Source organism: Cololabis saira, chromosome 10 (assembly GCF_033807715.1).
Source record: "Cololabis saira isolate AMF1-May2022 chromosome 10, fColSai1.1, whole genome shotgun sequence".
Classification (NCBI taxonomy): Eukaryota; Metazoa; Chordata; class Actinopteri; order Beloniformes; family Belonidae; genus Cololabis; species Cololabis saira.
In genome coordinates, this window is record NC_084596.1 from 32,880,605 (window position 1) to 32,898,725 (window position 18,121).

Here is an 18,121-nt window from a genome sequence, read left to right on the forward strand (position 1 = left end):
TTTCCTTTGTCTGAGAGGAGCTCATTTATGACAGCATTTTGTTGCTGAACTGGCAAGTCAAGTCTGGAGAGGTTGAACAGGTTTTCTTTTTGTTTTTTTGCGGGTGAGTTTGTGAGAAATGGTTTGGGGAGGGATTTTCCTCTACAACTTTCAGGTTGAGACACGACCAAAACACTTAGCGTGTGTGCGTCTGCGTGTGTGTGTGTGTGTGTGTGGTAAAAGTGCAGTCTCCAACACATGTGTTTGCAGTACAACTGTCTCTATCTCCCTGTGGGATCTGATGACAGCTTAAAAAATCTGAATGTTGTTATTCCCACAAATATATCTTATTTTATATATTTTTTTCACCTTTGGTTTTCATATAAAGGGATGACACTTATTTATTTTCACCTTTTTTCTTTTGCTGAGGTTGAACCAGTGAGACGGCAGAAAGCTTCTTCTTGTAGAAATGATTTGCCTTTGTTTTCTTGAGTCTTTGTGAATAAATCAAAGATGTTCAAGTCAAACTGAATGTCAATGAGCTTTCCCTTTGTCTTTGTTTTCATGGTCGTGTTTTATTTCTTTTTCCTTCTGCCTTGTAAAGTTAGTGACTCTTGAGTGACTTAGATGAAGTCTTCTGCAAACACTGCATCAAATTATAAACTACAAACTATTTATGGGTTTGACATTTTTGTAAACAAGCTTCTGCACCATTTTGCAGAGCCGGTGGACTGTTAAGAGTGTCAAAAATAGTATGTGCATGCTCAAGCGATGTTTATAGTTGGTGTGTGTCACAAACTTGATGAGTGTATGTTTGTAAATGTTTCAGGATGATCTTTAATCGCCAACCCATCTTTTTTTGCTCTTCACCTAGAATGCCCTTTAACCCCAGACACCCCTAACAGTGAAGTGAAAATGTGCACCAGCGGCAGCAGCCGTCTGGCAGCCTTAAAACGACAGAACGACATCGAGCTGAAGGTGAAGCAGGGCGCTGAAAACATGATTCAGATGTACTCCAACGGGTCCTCCAAGGTAAGCACAGCTGAGGGGCACGTTCCCCCCACATTCAGGTTTCAGCTGCGTCACGTCAGACCGCCGAGCCTGGCACCGCTAACACGCAGCACTGCATTCAGAGCCACCTCCAGAATCCACATTTAATCACATTTTCTGTCAGTAAGGACTTTTTCAGACATTGTCCTAGACTAAATACAGATGTAAATGGACACATACCTGACACTGTTCCACGCCATCAACAGAGTTTTCAGTAAGATGCTTTATTATTCTTTCGGTTTACAGACAAAATGAATTCTGTACAGAGTTCACACTGAGTGGATGAAACTGTCCTCAAACTTTAAACCGGTCTCTTATGTAAACTTTGCAGCTCCAGTGATCAAAGGTTTGCAGCCAAAGCGCTGGATATTTCCTGAGTTGCTTTTTAAATGGAGCTGAAAACATTTCTGATCTCCAGAACTGAGGACACGTCATCAGACAGAAGTATAAACTCTGTGCTGATGATGTTGACTTTTCACCTGCATCATTTTAAACATGTATGAGCTTTCAAAAAAAACAAACAGTTTGGCAGTTGTACCAACATTAACAACAGGCATGTTACTTACTGTACTAACCACTTCAACTGACATTTGAGCATCATTTGTTTCTTGTTTTGTTGCAGGTTTTTTCTTTTATGGAGTTTTTTTTTGATAAATTGTCATAAATTCCAGATGCCTTCTAATAAAAATTAGGGATGGACTTGAACATTCACAGCTGTTACTTGGCTATTCAGTATTTAAAATGCAGTGAAGAAGATTTTATTAGTGTTTTCACTGGGATAGAAATTACCTTACATTTAGTGCACTTTTGTTGCAGTCTCCCTGGTTGGATTAATAGCTCATTAATCTGGTTGTCAGGTGTGTTCATAGCGCGCTCAGGTGTAGCACATGGGGCCCCCCTCATCCACACACGTGCGTACCTCACTCGTTTGGTAACGCACGTGTGAATCTTGGCCACATTAATTCATCTTACATAGAGAAAGAAGCACAGTTCCCTTTTTCAGCCACAGATTCGCAGCTATTTTCACAGCAGCGGATTTTAGGGGGTAGAGAGGATCATTCAACTTCACCTCCAAACAGAGTTATTTTTAATACATTTACAGGACAGTACCGTATTTTCCGCACTATAAGGCGCACCCAAAAGCCTTTAATTTTCTCAAAAACCGGTAGTGCGCCTTATAATGCAGTGCGCCTTATATATGATCATTAATCATATAATTAATATAAGTAATTTCTGTTACTATACTCAGGGGGATTGTGGGTAATGTAGTTGGTGTCGCCAAAGTAATGGCGCTAAAAACGTCAGGAATCGTCACAGACGTTCAAGACAACAGCAGCGACACTGACTCGCATAATGGTGACTTTGAGGAGACGGTTTTCATTTTGTTAATAAAGTTTGACATACGGTACATTTCTTCCTGTTTTTTTTTTTTTTTCTTTTGCATTTGCATTTGCTGTAGGATTTTGTAGCATTTGCTGTAGCGCAGCTCCATCATGTAGATCCGTAACTCAACCCCAGCCACTATAGTACAGTATTTTACCATATATTTAGTGCGCCTTATAATGCGGTGCGCCTTATATAAGGAAAACGTTTTAAAATACGTCATTCATTGAATGTGCGCCTTATAATGCGGAACATACGGTACCTCTTACAATTCAAACAAGTATTGTGAAAAGAAAGGTGTAATTTTTATTTGGTAAACTTGCCATTAAAACAAAAATCCCCGAGCCTCAGTCAAGGGATCAGACAGGACACAGTCCTCCTTATTTATTTATTTTAATTTGATGGGATGGCTCATTTGATTCATGGTCAAACACAGCTCTACACCCAAATACACAGATCATGCATGTCCATGTGGGTGTTGTTTTACTACAAGACGTGCTTGTGGTGTATTTCTGTGCAACCACAGGATCTATAAGTGACTTAATAAAGTCTGTCACCTGACTCCAACACTCTGTTTGACCTTCTGGGGGGGTCACGGTGTTTTATAACCGACCTCCGCAGTCAGACGGACGGAGGCACCTTCCAGTTTGGAAATAGCCCTGTCCTGATGTCAGAGAGGAAATGCTTGCTTGGACAGAGGTCTTTCCTGCACACAGAGCCATCAACAAGCAGCGCTTAAACTTCACAGGAATCTGGGGTGGAGTTTGCTTACTCAACTGTGTGTGTGTTTGCACGTATGGGACACTCTGGCAAATTCCCCACACAATGACAGTCCACTTTGTTTTTTGGTGAATAAGATTTTCCATGTGGTCACTTGTGCTTTAGTTCCAATTAAGGGCATGAACTCGTGTCTGGGCTGAGTAACGTCCTCACCGCGACAGAAAACAATGAGCGGCAAGGGTTGGCGTGGATGTGGGATCGTGTGTGAAGTTCTGATATCCTAATCTTTTTCTTTAGAGCCATTAAGGTGTTCTGACTTCCAGTGGACAGGGTTTAATTTCAGCCTTTTCTTTTACTTGCAGGATCGTAAGTTACTAGCAACTGCTCAGCAGATGCTTCAAGATAGCAAGACAAAGATTGAGTTCATCAGGATGCAGATCCTCAAGGCCAGCCAGGCCAGCGAAGTGAGCTTCGACAACAATGATGTGATGGGTGAGCTCTGGCTTTTCTTTAACGACAGTCATCGTGTCAGTTTGAAGCAGAAAGACAAATACACATGGTGCAAAGTTTGTAAACAGCTGTCTGTGGAAAACATCAATGAAATAACCCTGTTCTGTCTTCTAGATAAGCCCATAATCAGCCCTTTAGACCTACGGGTGGAGGAACTGTGTCACCATGCCAGGATAGAGTCTGCAGTGGCGGAGGGAGCGAAAAACGTCATGAAACTCCTGGGTTCTGGAAAAGTCACGGAAAAGAAAGCACATTCAGAGGTTTGTGTGTGTATAGATGTACTTGAAGTAAATATTATCCAGGTGTCTATTATCTAGGTGTTAATAAAAGCCTAAGCAAGTTTCCGATCACTCTGGATACATTTATTCTCGAAGGCTTGAAATGAGATCCGTTTCACTAAAGTAAAACTGAGCATGTAATGCTGCTTTCTCTTTCACTCCTCTCTAATTTTCCTAACGTTTTCCTTTCACAATACTTGTTTATTCAGGCCCAGGCTCGCTTTACTGAGTCCAGTCAAAAGCTGGACCTGTTGCGATATTCCTTGGAGCAACGCCTCAACGAACTGCCCAAAAACCACCCTCGCAGCAGCAGCATCATAGAAGAGTTGTCTATGTTGTCCTCACCGGCCCTCAGTCCCAGATCCAGTATCATCTCAACACAGAACCAGTACAGCACAGTAACCAAGCCTGCAGCACTTACAGGTAACTGCAACGTCACTTTGTGATGGTTGGTTAAAGCTCATTTACACGCTGGCCTCCAAACCACAGTTCATTGTTCTTAATCACCCAAAAGATAGAAATTAAAGTAGGCTGATGTGGATGGTACCTGGTCTTATTGGGCTTTAGTTTTCAAATGGGATATAAAATGAAATGGTTCTGTTTATATCAGTGCAGTTTGATTTTAAAGCACCCCTATGACCCGTAAAGACATGCCATCGTTTTACCGTGCTGACATAAACTCACCCTCCATCTCTCTCCACCGGTGTTTCTGGACGCACTGTAGCTGCTTTCCATGAAGAGAATAACTGTGTCGGGGTCAGTGAGTTTCACGTGGACTAACTTTATCTCTGAGCGGTCTTTCAAAGCACGGCCTCTGTGGCCATAAAACTACTGCTGGCTGACGTGTACCAACAGCAGTGTAGCAATGTTAATGGTCAAAAATGTACCTGGCTAAAGTGACTGGAACACAGTGGTGCTGCAGTACAAAGGGTCAAAAAGTAACACATCTAAAAGAAATGTAGCAACTATCAGTTGTTTCCCAGATGGTTTGCAACGGTAAGGCATATAAGACCTGAGTTATATGCCTTTACATGGTTAAATGCTAATAATTTGACATACAGGACTGTCTCAGAAAATTAGAATATTGTGATAAAGTTCTTTATTTTCTGTAATGCAATTTAGAAAAGAAAAAGAAATGTCATACATTCTGGATTCATTACAAATCAACTGAAATATTGCAAGCCTTTTATTATTTTAATATTGCTAATTATGGTTTACAGTTTAATATTAAGATTCCCAGAATATTCTAATTTTTTGAGATAGGATATTTTAGTTTTCTTAAGCTGTAAGCCATGATCAGCAATATTAAAATAATAAAAGGCTTGCAATATTTCAGTTGATTTGTAATGAATCCAGAATGTATGACATTTTTGTTTTTGTAATTGCATTACAGAAAATCACAATATTCTAATTTTCTGAGACAGTCCTGTATTTTATGATGACCAGTTTCAACATTAAAGCTGTTTAATAAATGTAGTGGACTGGCTCCATTTCTCTGAGATGTAATTGAGTGAAACTATAGGATGGCATTTGATTATCTGCATGGAACTTTTATCTACACAAGTCTTAAGATGGAGATACTTCAACTCAGATATGGTTTCAACTCAGATATGATATCAAAGATGGCATGGCCTATTTGTCCAAACTTGACACAGTTTCTTGAGGTCCAAATGAAATGTTTATGACGTACAGTATGTTCAGGCTTCAGCAGCCTCGATCACAGACAGGATCGGGCTGTTTGTCTTTGATTTGGCAGTCATATCAGAGTGTGAAATACATGCTCTCGGGCACTGGCTGTGTTGTTTCTCTTCGTATATTGAATATTCCTTCTGTGATTGCAGTTTTTTGCCTCCACTGTCACCAGATGTTGTGCATCTTTCTAAAATCCATCATCTTATGATGATGTTTTTGTTGTTGTTTTTTTTGCAATATATCTACATGAGTGGGTGATTGGACAGGATTTCTTAATTTCCCCTTTAAATGTTTTATTTTGACCAAGCTGACCTTTGATTCTTTATCTTTCGAAGGCATTCAAACATTTGGAGTTGCAGCTTGTAACAGAAAATATTCATGCTTTACTCACCTTCTTGTTCCTGCTAAAGGGCTTAAATTTTGTTGTTCTTTATTTGTGCATGAACCTGAATGAAAGTACTCAACAAGACTGGACTCGCCAAACCCATTAAACCAGTCTGGGATCAGTTGAGCTTCACTCTCTCTTTCTGCTTGTGGCTCTGGTGCCGATAACTGAAAGTTATTTTATAAGCTCTGATAACTGAAAGTCTCCGCAGTGCCAGCACAAAATCTGGGAGCACCATTTTAATCAACTTTAATGAATCACTTAAATTATGAATTTATGAGTAAAACCATTAAAGTGGGGGGAAATATTAGGAAATAAATAGATGATTCACTGAAAATATCAATCTTCTCTCATGTTGCAGCGATGCGCCAACATTTTTGGAATATTCTTATCTTATCGTCAGCCCTGGAGTTTAATACGATAGTTATATTTATATCATTCTCTTCTTTGTGCATCCAATAAACCCGTCTGACAAATCCCCTGCTCCCCAGATCTTTGGAAATGGATTGCTACACCTCACCCAAGTGACAAAATAAACTGTAACAACTCCAAAATGCTCTTATTTACATGTTGTGACTTGTACACTCACCGTGTGCAGAAATGACTGCAAAAAGGCGACTGTCTCATAAGCGGATGGATAAAAAAAGGAACTATATTACGGCGGGAGCAGCGATTGGCTGCAACAGCACTCCTATGCAGTCAGAGTTAAATATATAACATAAAAGTAAACACAATCCCTTTGTCAATACCCTCTATTTCAAAATAGAACAGTTCTGTGGGCTAAATTGATCATTGATTGCCAATAATCTTCAGTAATAACATGAACAACTTTTGAATGTTAATGTGTTTAATTATTCAGTATGGCAACTCTGATTAATTGATTGCCTGTATCACTTGTAATGATCTACACACGGTGCGTTGAGTTTCACCGGACCTGTTTCTGGCTTCTTTTCTTAACGGTTTGATATGAATGCAGCAGCTACGTGGAGGAACTGAGCTTTGTGGTGATTTAACTTTGTTTGCTTTAACGATTAGTCAGTCCTCCCTTGAAAATGCAGCCAGCCACGACGCTGTGGTCCATCAGTGGGTGTTTTCTTTGTTATTAATTAATCACACCGGTGTTCGTGTGCAACATTTGTGCTCGAGTTTGAAACCTCTCTGACTGGTTGGACCCCACGGAGATCAGGACATGAAATACATCCCCTTAATATACATACACCCCTTAATGATCCGTCCACCCATCCACTTAGAAGTGGTTTGAAAAAGACTGAAATATATAGCTTAATCTGAGTACCCACTAATTTAAATATTTGTCAAGTACTGTAGAAGGAATATTCAGTCACTTACAGCTTTAAACGTAGAGCTGAAAACAAAACATTTCAGCAGGAGTTTCACAGGCTCAGCTTGTGCTTTCTTCCAAAATACATGAAATTAAATAAAGTGCAGCAACTAAAAAGTAGTTCTAAAAAGATTCAGAATCATTTAGCTTTGCCTGAGAAGTACAAATGTACCCGAGGCAAAGGCAGAGAATCACTGGTTTCATTAAACCGAGAGGACTCTACATCTTAAGGCTGAATTATGCTTCTGCGTCAAAACGACGCTGTGTCTACGGCGTGTGGTTTTTGTACACGCAGAGGACACGCCGTCACATGCGCCGTCTCTGACGTGCACCTCCCGAAAATTGTAACTACGCGTCGAGGAGACGCCGTCCACTCGCAGACCGAGAGGGCTGTGATTGGTTCGTTTGAAAGCGAAGCATTTCCGGTTTCCGGTTTGAATCAGTAGTGAACTTCCAGGGCTTTTTTCTTCGTTTATATGTGATTTTTTTTGTTTTTGTTTTTTGCACAATAGTTGTCCTTATTTCTTTGATTTACTGTGACCGGAAAAAGTCGTATAAACCATTCAGAAAAAGATCGCTAACTAGTGGCCGCGGGGGGTACTGCACCGCGACCAAATGGAGAGACGGAGAACTCTGAACGATTCGTGACGGCGTCACGGGTGCGCCGTGTGCTCTGCGTGTGTGTGACGCAGAACCATACCCGCACCTTACTCCTCGTCTTATTTTTGGGGCCCTGTTGTCAAAGTTGGATGGGAATTTAAGTTTAAAAAATGAACTAAAGGTTCTGAAAAGAAGGCAGTTCTGTCAAAATGGCACTGGTCCTCCTACTCGTAGCGCTGCCTCAAATGGCTGCAGTCTGGTTCACTGCCTGCTGGTGTGAAATAAATAATGTTACTTTGACATGAAAGATAAAGGCTACACAGGAGCGACAAACGTTAATAAAAGTGTTCTCCCTCACCTTCAGGCACGCTAGATGTCAGACTCATGGGCTGTCAGGACCTCCTGGAAAATGTCCCCGGTCGTTCCAAAGCCGCCTCTGTCCCCCTCCCCGGCTGGAGCCCCAGCGAGACGCGTTCATCCTTCATCAGCCGAGCCAACCGGAATCGTGGCGTGAGTTCAAGGAACCTCACGAAGAGCGAGGAGCTCTCCAGTAAGTCAAGTCAAATTTATTTATAAAGCACATTTCACATGACGAGCATGGACTCAATGTGCTCAAAAGTACATAAACAAACAAACAAACAAAATTACAAGTTTGCAATAACAGAAATAGATAACGAGTATGACATGAAAAAACAATAATAACAACCATAATTCCATTTTAACAAAAGTGTGATCACCCTGCCAACCATGAGTTTAGTCAAACGCCTGTGCAAAAAGGTACGTTTTTAGTCTGCTTTTGAAAGTGGGAACTGTTGGAGCAGACCTTAGTTCCTGTGGCAAGGAATTCCAGAGAGTGTAGTAGTGACTGAAAGCACCATGAGCAGATCTAGTGTGGATTCTAGGAATGATTAGAAGACTCTTATTTGATGATCTAAGGGATCTGTCCGGTACGTATTCAGTCAGCATGTCAACTATGTAGGAGAGAGCTAAGCCATTCATAGATTTAAAGACGATAAGAAGTACTTTAAAATCTACTGAAAAAATCTACAGATCTACAGTAAGTAGATCTGACCTCCTGCACCGCCTTGAAAAGATTTTTTTTTAGGTCAACATAAAACAAATGATGGATCTGAAAATCTCCTCCAGTCAGCTCGACAGTCAAGTCAGGACATTGTTCAAAGCTCAGTGTGTTTTCCTCAGATGAAATTGGCGCCGTGCTGAAGTTGGACAACACAGTTGTTGGACAAACAAGCTGGAGGCCGGTGAGCAACCAGGCCTGGGACCAGAAGTTTACACTGGAGCTGGACCGGGTAAAAACACACACTTGTGCTTTTGAGCCACACCTGCGCTGTTGACTCACAGTTGATGCCCGGCATCCGTTTGTTGTTGTTGTTGTTCACGTGGATCTGTCCCGCAGTCGCGTGAGCTGGAGATCTCTGTGTACTGGCGTGACTGGCGTTCGCTGTGTGCCGTCAAGTTCCTGCGGCTGGAAGACTTCCTGGATAACCAGCGTCATGGGATGTGTCTGTACCTGGAGCCACAGGGGATGCTGTTTGCAGAGGTGCTCACACTCACCACACCTAAGGCCAATCCCAATACACCCCCTACTTTCTACCACTAGCCCTCCCTCACTACCACTACCCCTAAAAAAGAAGCCACAGATTTGAGCCAAAAGTTTTAATTTCAGCTGTAGTGCTGTTAATATGCCACTTTATTAAGTTTTAATATTTTTTCAGGTAAAAGTAACTGTTAAGATCCCCAACCTGGGCTCAGTTTATCCAAATAACGCCTGTTAAGAAATTTGATCTGATGTTTTCGGCGATAAGAGCCGCCGGTCCGGAGCAGCAGCAGCCGGAGTACAGACGTGATCGCCAGGTCAACCTGCGCCGTCGTCCCGGGGAGAAACCTGCAGCTCTGTGGAGAATTACAGCTGGCTGAAATAAATCCTTTAGGAAGATAAATGTTGGTTTAATAGATGAAATCTAACAGTTGTAGCTACGCCTGTTAAGAAATTTGCTCCGAAAATTTCTGGATTTCTGCCTGCCGGCTCAGGAGCTGATTTATGGTTCCGCGTTAAATCGACGGAGAGCCTACGGCGTAGGGTACAGCGTAGGGTACAGCGTAGGGTACAGCGCGCGTCACCGCATAAACCTACGCCATAGGCTCTGCGTTGGTGTAACGCGGAACCATAAATCAGCCTTTATTCTGGCGAGGTTTGAAAAAGACTAAGCAACAACGGGCAAACGAGTGATTATGTACATTCACTGAGAGAATATCATGATGGTAAAATATATATTTCTCGCTAGAAATGTAATCAAAACGCATTTTTATGCAGAAACTAAATCAAAATATTGATTTTATTCACTAAAAAATAAGAAATTTCCGCCATGTTTTTTTTTTAATTCAGTCCGCAAACGACGACGAAAAGCATTCTGGGAAATTTTTCTGGCCCTAGTTCACCTATTGAGCATCTGAAAACCCTTGATCCGTAGGGACAGATTCATAGCCACTACACTCGTTTTCTTCATTACCCTTATCATCATTAACTTATCATTAGGTGGAAAGAGGAATTGGGACACCACTACCCTCACGGGAACGCGCAAAATTTAGGGGTAGGGCTGAAAACGAGGGGTAGGGGAAGTATTGGGACAGGGCCTTAGACTATTAAGCATTAAGATGTTTATCAGTATCTTCAAGATATCTAAACAACTTTGAGTCATCTTGATCTTTAAAACTGCATTAGCTCATGATGATCATTCATTTACACTGATTAATGGACTTTCTCATCTCATTGAGGGAAATATTGGGCTCTAAAGCTTTTATTTACTGTTAACATCATCTCTGTAAGTGCACAGATTTATCACTCATTTTAGGTTTTGCTAAACGTTTGTGTTCCTCTTTTTATAAAGGTAACATTTTTCAACCCCGTCATCGAGAGAAGAACAAAACTGCAAAGACAGAAGAAGATTTTCTCCAAACAACAAGGTGAGTCACTGCTGTAAATGCAAAATTACACTTTTTCAAGGTGCTCTGAGGTGGAAATTTGATTTCTCTTCAGACTGGTTTTCTGTGCTCTGCGAAGTCATTGTTTAGAAATGAATCAGTTTTTCTTCAAAATCAAATTATGTGATCAATAGAGGGGGGGGGGGGGGTTTAGATCATTTTGGAATATTTATTGTTTGTTTTCGCCTCGTTTATCTTCATCAGGCAAAACCTTCCTGCGAGCTCCTCAGATGAACATCAACATTGCCACCTGGGGCCGGCTGGTGAGGAGAGCCATCCCCACCGTCAGCACCAACTCCTTCAGCCCGCAGGCTGCCGAGACCGGACCCAGCAGCCTGCCCGGGTCGCCCACCCCCAGCAGGTACACACACACACACACACACACACACACACACACACACACACACACACACACACACACATGCAGACTGAGGCATAAAAACCTCATTCAAAGAAGTGAAAAGGGACAAATATATGACTCTTCTCACCGTTTGTAAACAGCGACCCGCTGGTGACCAAGCTGGACTTCGACAAAGAGCCCACACCAGGACCCAAACACTACCCAGCCCCCGATGACGACGGAGAACCTCTGGGGCCGCATAAGATCCCCAACAAGGAAGAGGTACAGGTAGGGTAGTATTAGCAGCTATTAGCAGCGTTCAGTCATCACAGACCTGATGAACTCTCACGTGTATGAGGAAGAGGGCGTTACCTGAGCGGGACGTGGACACAAAGAATGAATATGCGCTTCTGTCTCCGTCCAGGTGTATTACCTGAGTAACTGGACCTATAATTTGACGTAGATCTGATCTGTTTTCTGCAGATGAACACTAAAGTTGCTTTCGTCAACAAAAATTATGACTAAATATCGTCGTCAACGAACCTTTATCAGCTGAGGAAAACGAGGCGAGACGCAACGAAAATGCTGGTCATGTGACGATAAAAAATTAAATATATAATGCAATATCGTAGACGAATAAAAACAAGACTAAAATGTAGATTACAAAATAAAAACTGTTAAAATGTGTCTTAATTTTCGTTGACCAAAACGAGACGAAATGTTCTACCAAAGATCCTTAATGTCCATGTTTTCAGTAGTTTCCTCTGGTTTAGTTCTGCTGCTGGGTGACGTCACGTCCTCAATCCCAGTCGCTGCAGCGGGGAATCAGATCCAGAAGATGCAGCTAAAGGTTAGAGGCTGATGCCGTTAACGCAGAGCTCTAGGTTCACGTTATTAAAAACAGTTACATAGAGAAACGCAGGGATCTGCTCTGGGGCTGGAGAAGAAGAAGAAGATCCATCTTTGGATACACTTTCCTACCTAGACGTGGAAAAGAAAACCCAATGTGTTATTGAAAAAGAAAAAGATGGAGAGAGATGTGGAAAAATAAATATGTTGTAAACTCAAATTAGAGTCTTCTGTATCTGGAATGAATGTATTCTTGAGTCTATAAGGTAACAATAATACAATAACCTTGTTTGAATTGTAAAATAGTTTTGGCTAAATACAATCTGACTAAAATGGTCCTGGACAATTCTGACTAAAATAAGACTAAAATGCTCAGACTTTTAGTCGACTGAAACTTGACACGACTAAAAGGAGAATGAACGTGACTAAAACTAATAAAAACTAAAATGATAGCTTGACCCAAAGACTCGACTAAAGCTAAAATTGAAACAGGCTGCCAAAAAACAACACCAATGAACACAAAGCTTATTAAAGACCAGAGCAAATTGATGAAAAACAAGATGATTGGTTATCGGTTATCATTTTAAAATGACTGATTAACTAACATGTTGACTCAGCTTATTCTTCATTTTCTTCCCATTTCACATGAAGTCAACCGTACTCTGCAATCCTTCAACATTCCCGTGTTTGCTCCGCAGGACGCTCTGGCCTCGTTCGACTTCCTCAACAAGAGACACAGCACTGTGATAAAGCCCGACATGGACGGGCTCCTGGAGCAGGAGCTCCCCGACCCGGACCTGGAGCTCACCGCCATCCAAAAAGTTACAGACATAAGGTCTGACTGCCATGTCCGCTTAACTTTGAAGCTCTGACTGAATATCCAAGAATAGTTTTATTTAAATTTGATAACTTTTCTCAGTATTTGTATCCTTAAAGAGAAGATGTTTATACTGTTCTATTGATGATTTCCAGTTTGGTAGATGGTCACTTTTATGTGTCGCTTGTTCGTTTTGAACGTGTTGATTCTCACCCGAGTCGTGGGAGAGATTCATTTACGTGTGATCAGTGTTACCTGACCAGAACCGGTCTAAACCAACAAACTCGTGTTCATGTCTTTCAAGGGAGGAAGAGCAGTTCCACTTCAGTCTTAAGGACTTCAAATGCGTGGCGGTGCTTGGACGGGGCCACTTTGGAAAGGTGAAAAATGATTCTCAGCATCAGTTAATCTCAGTTTTTATTTAACGGGTGGAAGGAAGTGGGGATGTCTTCATCAAGCTTGTTTTGGTGGTTCTGTTGTGAAATGGAAATAGCTGCATATTCACCTGTAATCCAGTGAAGCTGAAACCCTGCGTTGCCTCTGTGCCTCTGCAGGTGCTCCTAGCAGAATATAAAAGCACCGGGGAGATGTTTGCCATCAAAGCCTTGAAGAAAGGAGACATCGTGGCTCGGGATGAGGTCGACAGGTAAGCATAAAAAGCTTCACATCGGGTATTTTTACGCGTCTAAAGTCAACACTGTTAATCAGGTCTTACTTTTTTTTACTTTATAAGCGAAGAAAAAGCTTGACTGCTTTGCTCTTAGTCAGCTGAAGGGAACAAGCAGGACATCAGTGATGGATCTAATTAGTGATACACCGAATGTTCGGTAACCGAAATTGTTCGGCCGAAAATGGCAAAAAAAAACACTTTTGGTGTTCGGTGGAATAAGTGGGGAAAAAACGAACAATTAATAACGGCGTGTGATGACGCAATCAAACAGCGAACAGCTGGAGTGAGGGGCGTGTGGTGATAAATGCAGCAAACATGTCGGCATGTCAGATCATTACTTGGATGTGGGGAAAAAGCAGAGGACACGAGAAATGATCCAGGCTGAGTTGGATTTGGGAAAGCCGCTTGGTGATGGAGACAGTCACGGCACGCACAGCAGAGAAAAGGCCCGTACTACCGATGCGGTGGAAAACACCCTCACTGTCTGTTTGACGAGATCTTCCAAGAAAATAACCCAGATTTTTACAATTATAATACAAGGCTTCAAATTGCGGAGATGAGCCCCGCCGTGACCCGATTAATTGGATTTGAAGGGAGAAAATGAAAAAGGATTATGAGAAAAAATACAATAAGTACAATAAGACAAATTGTGACTGTATTTCAGTGCACATTTATTTGATTTATGCAATGGTGAAAGAATTGGCAAAATAAATGAAAAACTGTGAAGAACCATTGTTCGGTATTATTCGGTATTCGGCCAAGTGTTTATTATTATTTTCGGTTTTGGTTTCGGCCACAAATTTTCATTTCGGTGCATCACTAGATCTTATGTTTCAGTGAAATCCTGAATTACATTTAGTCATTTGGACAATATTTCTATAAGACACTCTCCCACCGATGGTGGTATCAAGCATCAGATCCTCTCTTCATTCTTCCTTCAAAGCTGCCTTAAAATAATCTAAAACAAAGACCCAGTATTGATCCTACCCGGTCTGTGCTCTCACAAAGCATTATGAAGTTACGCCTTTCCACTTTCCACTACCCCGAAGGCAGGATAGCAGTAGAATAAAGTGTTACACGTCCCTGCCTCTGCATTTAAAGGCGTTTTTAGATCAGACCCTGCTATTATCCCGTGTTAAACGCATGGTGGTCAGTATAAATGGTGCGCTATTGCCTCCCTGGTGCCTGAAGCCAGGCTGCAGGGGGGACTTGGGAGGCGTTACCGATGGGAACTGTCTGTTGCTGGCCTCGCTGTCCTGGTGTTGGTTTTGAAGATTTTATTTCAAACATGCAAAAAATAGTAAAAAAAAAACAGAAACAGAATATATATATATATATATATATATATATGTATATGTATATGTATATGTGTGTGTGTATGTATGTATACAGCACTTGGGCAGACCTCACGGATCCACCAACATGCTCAAAACGGAGTAGAAATGAAGTAACCACTTATCGAGTCCTACCCCTGAATCTTACATACATTCTTACATGTTTCAATAAACGTACTTATAAACCACCCATACCTACTTTAATAACTGTTCAATATAGTGATATAGTACTCAATTATTTGTATATATAAATATAGTCAAAATCAAACAAATCAAGGCAAACAAAAGAAAACAAACAATAAAAACTGCCCAGCATTAAGTTGTGCTACTATGTATGTATGTAATAATAGAAGTAATTATAATGCATAGTATTACATTATCATTACTTTACTATAATACTACAATATAATAGACAGCAATGGTATAAAAATATAATTATATAAGAGTAGATATGCTATATACACTGGTTCATATATTTACCTCCAATTATATGCATAAAAATTACTATAAATCTGTATATCAACATATAACTATAAATCATTAATATTAATAGAGATATAGATACACAAATACTGTACGTATAATACAACTCAATATATCCATGTACATACGTACATGTAACATATCTATATCCATAATATACATCTATATATCTAATATATATAAATATACATATCTACATGTTTATTCGCATCTGTATTTTGAAAAGAATGTTTCTTTGTATCTTTTTTATAAATGGTGATATGTTTTGACTTTGTTTTAACTCCATGCTCAGGCAGTTCCACAGTTTCACTCCGCAGGTCGACATATATAATATATGTGTATATATATATATATATATATATATATATATATATATATATATATATATATATATATATATATATATATATATATATATATATATATATACACACACACATACATACATACATACATACATACATACAATACAGAAGCTCTTCAGTTTTGTTCGTCTGTTGAGAACTAAATTAAACCCTGAGGTTGTAGCCTCCCTATCTTTCAAAAAATATCCCCTGTATATGTCCCAGTAATTAATTATCCTTTGCTTTGAACATTAGTTGTGCTGTATTGAAACTGACAAGATCCAGAAATGTTAGTGATTTGGATTGTAGAAATAATTGATTAGTGTGATCCCGGTAACCTGCGTTGTGTATAATTCTCATTGCTCTTTTCTGCAGTATGCAGAAAAGAGAAAAGGGTTGGAGTGAGCTTCTGTATGTGTTCCTGTATATGTTTGTTGCACAAACATGAGCAGCAGTCTCCCTCTGCCGTGTAAAAAGGACAAGCTTCACGCTAGATTCAGGTGTTAAAAGAGCATATAAGAGGCCAGAATCAAGTTCTCAGTTATGTCCGTTACCTTTGCTGCAGAAAATAACAGGGAAGGACAAGCGGGATGTTTCCTGTGAGTGATATATGCTGTGCTTTTATTTATTATGTTTTTTTTTCTTGCACAAGACCAGCAACAAAACACAAAAAGTGACCGTGACGTAGTGACGTGTGTGAAAGCTGCTTTAGAGGAGCTGGATGGAGCTCATGTTGATGCTACTCCTGTTTCCTCCCGTCTCCCCAGTCTGATGTGTGAGAAGAGGATTTTTGAAACGGTCAACAGCGTCCGCCACCCCTTCCTCGTCAACCTGTTTGCGTGCTTCCAGACGCAGGAACATGTGTGTTTTGTGATGGAGTATGCAGCAGGAGGGGACTTGATGATGCACATCCACGCTGATGTTTTCTCTGAGCCCAGGGCCATGTGAGTAGCTGCTCACCGCTTTCATGACTCTCCTGCCAACCTCGCCGCTTCTTCACCGTCTTACAAGCTTTTCTTTAGTGGTAATAATGTAGTAAATGAGTGCCTTTAGTAATTGAGTAAATGTTTGTCTCTTAATCTGCTGTATAATAGGACCCATGATTGTTTTCTAGTCCTGTAAACAGGCAGGAATGATACCTTTTTAAGAGAGTAGGGCTTTGTTGTTGTTTTTTGCTGTTTCTTACTAAAACACTTGTACTACTAGTGTTTGTGTGTTTTTTTCCTTTGTGCTCCTTTATTTTCAGCTGTTTTTGAGCAGTTTGAGCTTTTGACATTGTTCTGTTTTTAGAGGATGTAAAAAACATCAAACACGGTCTTCAGTTTCACTGCTCAGTGTTCCTTCTCTTCTTTTTAATAAGATTTTTCACATTATTGGCCCAAGTATTCTCATCTCGATCAGTGTGTCTTCTAACATCAGGGTGTGTTCAAGCTGCTTTTTGTGCAGCCTCTTATTGAAAATAATAAAAAATGTCGACACCCCAACCAAACTGTCCAACTGTAGATCAAGAAAGTTACCATTACTGTCTAAAGTGGTGGAGGGAGTTCAACTCCAGACGATCCGACGCAGTTGTGATATCACTATCTAACAAGTTTCAGTCTGGCTTTAAATCATGTCACAGCACGAGAGTTTTCAATTACTTAACTCTGGGAACCGGGCCATTTCGAGGTTTCAGACCTGTCTGCAGCCTCTGATATACTGCTTTATAAAACTTTTAATTTGAAGTTGGTAAAAATGGGGACGAAAGCTACAGTTCGAACTCGGCTGCAGCTTCAAGGGCTTACTTATTTGGGGCCCAATGGTTTTTGTTTCCCCTCTATAAGTTGCCTTTGGTGTCTATTTTTACATCATTTAAAGTTGCTTTTAATTGTTTTGCTGATGATATCCAGTTTTATTTGCTATTAAACTACCCACAACTAACAGACCTTGAAATAGTCTTAATGAAATTAAGTCATCTGTTAAGGAAAGTCTCAGTACTTTTGGCCCGTCGGCTCCAAAAAGCTGTTTTTTGTTGTTTTTCTTTTAATGAGACGGATCTTTTGGGTTGGACAAGCCGGTCTGTGCTGTATTTTTCCTTTTCTCTTTTTTGACCCAGTAGCTTTTGCCCAGGTGATGCCTTATCACCCTCCGAAAGAGCTGAGAAAAGTTCCTCTTTCTGCAGGCAGCAGAAATGCAGAAGGTCCTTTCAGATCAGTCTTCACTTCTGCGTTAGTGAATAATTCAGAACGCAGCAGCTCTCGATTTTAACCAGCGACTCTGGGTTTGGCGTCCCTCCTCTGGCTCCCGGCCCTGCTCTGAGTTGCCTTCTAAGCTTTTAAGTTTCAGAAGAATTGGCGTCTCATTTG

General features: G+C 40.7%; 1 protein-coding gene across 3 annotated transcripts in view; it reads left to right on the plus strand.

Annotated features, from left to right (window-relative positions):
- Positions 1-18,121, plus strand: part of pkn2a (protein kinase N2a) — a 48,402-nt gene that overhangs the window by 25,937 nt on the left and 4,344 nt on the right. For 2 of the 3 annotated variants that reach the window (XM_061732612.1, XM_061732614.1), the window contains exons 4-17: positions 854-1,011; positions 3,495-3,624; positions 3,757-3,902; positions 4,130-4,343; positions 8,301-8,486; positions 9,137-9,246; positions 9,354-9,497; positions 10,846-10,921; positions 11,144-11,300; positions 11,441-11,567; positions 12,827-12,963; positions 13,250-13,325; positions 13,500-13,591; positions 16,544-16,720. In XM_061732612.1, the coding sequence (XP_061588596.1) occupies positions 854-1,011; positions 3,495-3,624; positions 3,757-3,902; positions 4,130-4,343; positions 8,301-8,486; positions 9,137-9,246; positions 9,354-9,497; positions 10,846-10,921; positions 11,144-11,300; positions 11,441-11,567; positions 12,827-12,963; positions 13,250-13,325; positions 13,500-13,591; positions 16,544-16,720 (1,930 nt within the window). The remainder of the gene's footprint in view (positions 1-853; positions 1,012-3,494; positions 3,625-3,756; positions 3,903-4,129; positions 4,344-8,300; positions 8,487-9,136; positions 9,247-9,353; positions 9,498-10,845; positions 10,922-11,143; positions 11,301-11,440; positions 11,568-12,826; positions 12,964-13,249; positions 13,326-13,499; positions 13,592-16,543; positions 16,721-18,121) is intronic. The other variant, XM_061732613.1, reaches the window with a different exon arrangement.